General features: G+C 26.4%; 2 protein-coding genes across 8 annotated transcripts in view; one reads left to right on the top strand and one right to left on the bottom strand.

Annotated features, from left to right (window-relative positions):
• Nucleotides 1–6,954, top strand: part of LOC124947609 (CD63 antigen-like) — a 13,638-nt gene extending 6,684 nt beyond the window's left edge. Inside the window, exons 2-6 of one of the 2 annotated variants that reach the window (XR_007100452.1) lie at nt 115–303; nt 457–627; nt 2,321–2,542; nt 2,920–4,426; nt 4,571–6,954. Coding sequence is in view for 1 of the 2 variants with exons in the window: in XM_047490004.1 (XP_047345960.1) it covers nt 115–303; nt 457–627; nt 2,321–2,542; nt 2,920–2,981; nt 4,571–4,589 (663 nt within the window). In the remaining variant the exon portion in view is untranslated. The remainder of the gene's footprint in view (nt 1–114; nt 304–456; nt 628–2,320; nt 2,543–2,919; nt 4,427–4,570) is intronic. The other variant, XM_047490004.1, reaches the window with a different exon arrangement.
• A 103-nt stretch (nt 6,955–7,057) lies between these two features.
• Nucleotides 7,058–7,500, bottom strand: part of LOC124947612 (ubiquitin-conjugating enzyme E2-24 kDa) — a 5,786-nt gene continuing 5,343 nt past the window's right edge. For all 6 annotated transcript variants that reach the window (XM_047490013.1, XM_047490012.1, XM_047490010.1 and 3 more), the window contains exon 6: nt 7,058–7,500. This exon is cut by the window's right edge and continues 1,890 nt beyond it. The gene's annotated coding sequence lies outside the window, so the exon portion shown is untranslated.

The raw sequence follows: 7,500 nt of genomic DNA, 5'->3' as shown, positions 1-7,500 counted from the left end.
AATGAATAATTAATGAATAACGACAAAAATAGAGACAGAAGTTCTTTTTCCTATTGAATCCTTTCGCCGTTTAAAATAACTGGTCCTAATGAAAATCTATTTGTTCTTTTACAGATTACCGGTATCGTCTTCATATCCGTGGGCGCAGTAATATTGGTCGTTTACAGTGGTTACAAAAACTTCGTCGACAGCTGGTTCTTCGCTGCACCTGTTTTAATGATAATCGTTGGCATTGTAGTCTTCCTGGTGTCGTTCTTTGGTTGTTGCGGAGCAATAAAGGAAAATCATTGCATGTTGATAACAGTACGCAAGTCACTTTATATATATATATATATATATATATATATATATATATATATATATATATATCAAAAGATCATTTACCGTCACTTGATGCGCCATTTATTTTTTTTTTGTAATCAAACCACCGTCTGTAATATCATTTTTTCTTTTCAGTACTCGGTCTTCTTGATGATTATTTTTGCACTGGAATTGGGTGCAGGCATTTCAGGCTACGTAATGCGTAATGAGGTGGATTCGATGTTGCTTAATCGTATGAATACAACCTTTTATCAATACAAAAGCGATGAAAACATTCGTAAATCCTGGGACATCATGCAATACGACGTAAGTAAATAAAAACCGGTTATACATAGTCTCTTTGAATATTTATTCTTATTTATTTTCTTTATACGAACGCACATACACAAACACACACACACACGCACACAGAACACATACGCACATATCACTTGTTGGGATAAAATTACATCTCATACTTTTCTGCGAAGGAAAAAAGTTTCTTATGTAATAAAAAAAAATGATAATAAATTTTTATAGAAAAGAAAAAAATGATTTTATAAAATTATTGAACAGATAGTAAAAGAGAAGGGAATAAAAAATTAATTGACTATTCAATTGAATAGGCTTATTCTATATATATTTTTTTTTTTTTTTTTTTTTTTTTTTTTTTTTTTTTTTTTTTTTTTTTTTTTTTTTTTTTTTTTTTTTTTTTTTTTTTTTTTTTTTTTTTTTTTTTTTTTTTTAATGGTATACTGTACAAACGTATATACGTATTCGCCTTGTAAACTGTGAATCAATATCTTCTTCGTCCCTTTTTTCCTCGTATGTTAGATTATTGTATCTATATACCCCATATATATATATCTATATGTGGTACGAGAATATACTACTCGTATATATTACCACGTACATATAATCTTACCACATACTGACTTACGTACACGTATCATATCTATCTCTGTCGTAGCTCGCATTAATGATATTATACAAGGATCCTTCAATATTTCCTAGCATTCTGAGTTTCCTATATATGTATAAGTAAAACGATTCTATTTCATCATTATCGTTTTCCTTTAAAAAATCTTAAAAATCATTTATCTTATCAAAGCATTATATAACTTTCTTCTATATATATATACATATTTTTTTTTTTTTTTTTATGTATATTATATATATATATATATATATAAAAGAAAGTTATATATATATTATATTGTGCTTTGTTCATGATATTTAAGCTCGATCGATCAGTAAACTTAATAAACTTGGTATTTAAGTGAAATGTGTTACACACTGGGTCACGCTATGTATATAAGTACAGTGTATAAATGTATACGGTGTCCCAATTGAATTTATCATTTTAGATATCTCCGTTATAAAATATAGTAATATCATAATTATTTATTTTTCTAAATTTTATACACACATATATAAATGTATATAAAGCATTATGGTCTTCCTAATTTATTTGGTTGTCACTGCATGTTGATAACAATAAATAGTTTAAAAACAAAAAGAATTAATTTATCATATCACATGATTATCATTGCCATATTACTTTTTACCAAACTATTTTTCTATATTTTCCATTTTAATATTCGATTGTTTTGATAATTATATATATATATATATTTATATAACAAATATATAGCTTTTATTATTATTGGTATTATTATTATTATTATTATTATTATTATTATTATTATTATTATTATTATTTAATCTTACGTTTTTATTGAAATGGCTCGGTAAATTCAAATAAGATCCCCCTGTATATATCTTGCACAATATATACGTCTTCACTAGTGAAAGGGAAATTGTGTAAGAATCATTTGATCGATTACTGAACATTTTCGTTGCTGAGTACGAGTTAATCGTAAATAATAAAAATAACAATAATAATTAACCAAGAAAGACGTTCGTAGCCCTTGGTGATATTCAAGCTCTGAAGTAATTATTTTGTGTACATGATATCAATATAAATCTATCCATTAATTCGATAATACTGTTATTATAGTTACGATGCTGCGGTATAGAGAATCCAGGAGATTGGGCCAAACTTAATTACACGGATAATATAATACCGGATTCTTGTTGTACGGAAATTTCTGCCGGTGATAAATGTGATTCGAATTCGGTTCATTCCAATGGTGATGGCTGTATGTTCAAGTTACAACAGACCATTAAGTACAATTCTTTGGCTTTAGCATCCGTTGGTATAGGAATTGCTCTTACTCAGGTAAAATAAATCATACATATATATATATATATATATATATATATATATATGTGTGTGTGTGTGTGTGTGTTTGTAATGTATAACTTAATTTTATTTTCTGATGATATGTCACAGCAAAAAAATGTCACAACGAAAGATTTTTGTTTGAATGAAAATTAGATTTAAATCACATTTAAAATATCATGAGTTGTTCATAACTTAAAAAAATAAAGAATGAGTTTAAATGAGACACCTAGTATATGATGTAGTTTGTATTTTGTTGCGATCGCAAATCGTATTAAAAAAAAAAAATTGAATTTGATATTAGCAACATACGCGTTGTGGCAAAGGTCTCGTTACAAGATATTCTTATTCTTTTTTTTTTATATTGGTTTCAGTTGATCGGAGTAACCTTTGCGTGCTGTTTGGCTCGCTCAATTCGTCGCGAGTACGAGACTGTGTAAGCTGTCAGACACAAATTTTAATTGCAACATGCCTAACATGCACTTTTTATAAATACTGTTCTGTTACACTGGTTACATCACCCTTATCTTTGTTATCTTAACTATGTATAACTTACAATTTCGGTGCACAATTTACACATCAAGAGTGTATTCTTTTTTATTGCTTATCTTACTGACACACTGCGTTAAATATTTTATCTCTTTAAAAGGATTGATCAATTTAAAATACATGTTGAACTGATGGTATTGGTGTACTAAGTACGAAATTGATACTATTTTTGGTAATTGGGCTTTCTCTATAGTCATAAAGATCTTTTCGTATGTTTTATATATATACATTTTTACATTAAATTTAGAACATTTAAAGACTTTATATGTATAATAATCTATCACTATACAACACATTGTTTTTGTAAATCCTATAAATTTGCACTGTAGGTAACAACTATATATATACGTAATACCTAATCGTATATACATTCAGCTTTGTAATGCTGTTATAGCCGAGCCATGGGTAACGTGATTTAAAAAATGATATATAACATATCAATATAAGTTCGAATATTATGTTAACAAAAAAAGAAAAATCAATTGCAAAATTTCCAAAGAAGTTTGAAGAACTCTTGGCTAAGCAAATATTCGTCTTAAGGAATGGCGTAATTTATGTTAAATGATGGCAAGGTCATCATTTTTGTCATCATTTTATTTTTTTCCTTTTTTAATTTCTTTTCTTATTTATTAAAAGATATAATTTTAAATCTGAAAAGGAGTAAAGTGAAGCAAATGTAATCTATGTTAAAAGCAAAAGCTTTATTCTCTCGCATGAATACATGTCTATATAGATTATTTATTAGGGCTCCACTATAATAATGCTAGTCTATTTGGTTTTCACGATTTAAGCATTGATTATGTAAGTACTCAAGAAAAAACTGTACAGTTTTAAATGTATCTGTGATTGAAAATCATAATTAAGTAAATTATTTCTTGGTACATTCGTTTGCTTTAATACAAATGAACAAAGATTTTGAGATTAACAGGTATATATCTCCCCTCTTTGTCTACACAGAAAATACACAAGTATAATAGATTTAGCGCGAGTATTTGCATATTGAAATGCCGTGTAAAACGGTACAATATATGCGTGAATTACAATTAAGAATTACTATTTATCTATTATTAAGATGTTTTGTTGTTTATTACGGTGTAAAGTTTACGTAGTGTTATAATTATGATTAATGGCCATATCCTACATAGTGAATATACAACGTCAGGTTCAAATAATTATTTTATCTTTAGCACTTTGTAGTGATATATATATATATATATAAAACTAATTGATGAAAACAATTTCTACATAGTGCAGATAAAATGACACAACAAAGTCAATGCCAATCTGTTCATTGTTATAGAGCGAAAGGTCTGTCGACTTTGGACACTGCTGGTAATATAAATTCCGCTTATAATTACGTTTTTATCAATGGAATGTTTGGCTTTTTATATGTTATTGCTTAGTCAATATGCAGTGCACTTATGTTATTAAATTAATGTATCTAAAACTCTAGTGATGTAATATTTTTACTTACAGCGAAACCACAGCACACTGATCTGCCATCAGTTAAGGGGCATTTTTCATAATATTGTTCATCATACATTGGCAGAAAGATATTTATAGTTCCATTGCGAATATGACCATTTTTATTAATTATTAAAATGCTTAAAAATGTATAGCAAAGAGGAATGATGTTAAAATTGTGTTAAAATAACTTTTCTATACACGTAATGTAAAAGAGAAAATATATCTTGGAAAGGTTTATTATTGAAAACCTATTTTCTGATTTCACTTTATAAAGAATTCTCTAACAAAAATGAAATGATTTACTGCCATTACATGCCAAAAATACCAAAGAGAGCGCAGCGACTATAAAAATATATATACAACAATTTTTCTCTCTTATTTTTTTCTTTTTTTATGTATAATACAAGAAGACCATCGTAATGGAACAAAAAAAAAAAAAAGAAGAAAAAAAAAGAAAAAGAAATAAATAAATAAGAATAAAAAAATTATTAAAAAAGTGTTAAAAAAAAAAAAATGAGCGATAATGACAATTAATATAATCGATGTGCCATGTGTTGCAGCCATGATGTAAAAATAATTATTACAAAAGAGATTTCTCATCTATGTACAATATGTCTTCGCTCCTTGTAAAAGCATAGATATTAACATTATAAATGTGAGCTGCTTAATTTTAGTGCTCGCAATAGCTCTACAACCATCATTCCTCTTTAATTTATTATCATATATAAAAAGAAACAATAAGCTATTTTTGCCTAATCTTCCCTCTAACAGTACAATGTGGATTGGTTATCAAAGATTTACTTGCAGAGAAAAGCTTGTGTTCTAATACTCATTATTATGCAAAATGGCTTATTGCTTCTACTATATTTAAATATGAATGATATAAAACATGGCATACTTTCTTTGTATGCCCTCTCGGTAAAAAAGAATACCTTTTTTTTTAACAACTCTTTATTTAAATAGAATTATCAAATGTTGCAGCAGTCTTACATGTACCAAATTCGTATAATGATATCATATTTATTCTAGAAATGTGCGTACTTTTATTCGTAATCGACAAAATATTCCAAGAGATATATATATATATATACATATATACATAATATATATATATATATATATATATGTATATAAATAAATAATGTGTACACAATATCTCTCCCCCATATCGATTCTTAATGCGCAAATTAACGAATATAAATAATTGATGTACCTTGATATTTAGTTTCAATGATATATACATTGTCAATTTGTCAATAATGAAATCCTTTGTGTTATTAAATATATTAAAATATTCTATTCCACGTGTTCTATACCACTACGGTTGTATTATTAAAAAAAAAAAAAAGAAAAAAAAAAGAGAAAAAAGAGAAAAGAAAAGAAAAAAAGAAAAAGAAAAAAGAAAAAAACAGAAACAAAAAAAATTCAAAAAGAATTGCTATAAAAGAAACCTTTCGTCTCGATTTTGCGAATCAAAGTACTTGCAATCAATATCATAATATTATCTATTATTTCTTGAAATCTTGTATTATTGACAAGAATAAATTGAAACTAGGACAGTTATTGTTAACGACAAGTTATGTTAATGATGATGATGATGATGATATATACATATGGTACTTGAAAATTTGCTACAATATTCTTTCACAATTTGAAAAATTACAATGACATAATTATTTAATGTAATTGTACAACAACGAGAGAGTTGTAAAAAGATTCAAAGTGATATTTGTATCATGTATGTACGTACGTTTTAAAATGCACTCTGGTAGTATTAAATATGCTCAGAATGGATATAAATAAAACATTCTTAGATAATTGTATTCACAGTATATTATAAACTAACTAGCTAAGAGATATATATGATTAAAGTGTGCCTAACTTATAGAAAGAGAGAAGACATATGTTATAAATGATTAATATAGAAAAAAAAAAAAAAAGTTTTAGTGTCACTTAACTGTCTTGCGCAACATAGCTTGTCCAAAACTGGCACTTGTCCAAAGTTCGCTCCTTTTAATTACAATAATCATCATTTTTTTTTTTATAAATCTAAATTAGATTCTTGATATACATTGATTATTGGGCAAGAGATAAGACTGATAAAGATTATTGTAATCAGTATTAATGAGAGCATTGGTATTTTACATATATTATACCGTATTCTTACAAGAGAGTAAATTTATACTAAATTATATATTTTATCTGCTTGTATTTTTTTTTTCTTCTCTATAAAAGTGTAAATTATAAATTAGTCAATATTGATAAATTTGTATTAAGATAATTCCATTATTTTAATATAACTTATTATTTTTTGGCAATTTAGGAGCCAACGACATATCCTTAGCACATATTTGTCTAGCCTTTATGTATATTAATAAATTAATTACACTAATCGTTTTGTATTTAATCTTGAATACTTTTACACCTCGCATAAAATATATATATATATATATATATATATAAAATTTAGGAAGGAAAAAATGAGAACTTCGTGATATTATAATTTTATAATCAGTTTATTTTATTGTAATTTATATTTATGCAGACCATTCGGTAGCAGACTAACATCCATCATTGATTAGGATTAGTGGATCTCTCATTTCTCTTTTTTTTTTTTTATTTTGCCATTTTGATATCACCAGAGCTGTAGCCTCTTTCTGTCTTTAGTGAATGAGAGAGATTACAATCGCATTCATCAGTTAAATAGTTTTTGTGGATAGCACATATTTATCTCTGTGAATAATGCAGCATAACTTTGAACATATGAAATATGTTTAAAATACAATATAACGTAATCTCTTTGTTTGATAAAAATTGCAAAACGAAATATCATTTAATCAAAGAGCTTATGGATATAGAAATCTCTCAAAAAAAGAATGAATAAAAATTGAAGTTAATTATTTTCTTGGAATGAAACGTTTTCCCTTACAATTTGTTAC

The sequence above is a fragment of the Vespa velutina genome, chromosome 3 (genome assembly GCF_912470025.1).
Source record: "Vespa velutina chromosome 3, iVesVel2.1, whole genome shotgun sequence".
Classification (NCBI taxonomy): Eukaryota; Metazoa; Arthropoda; class Insecta; order Hymenoptera; family Vespidae; genus Vespa; species Vespa velutina.
The sequence above is the reverse complement of the archived record's forward strand: the minus strand, read 5'-3'. Positions and strand labels throughout refer to the sequence as shown.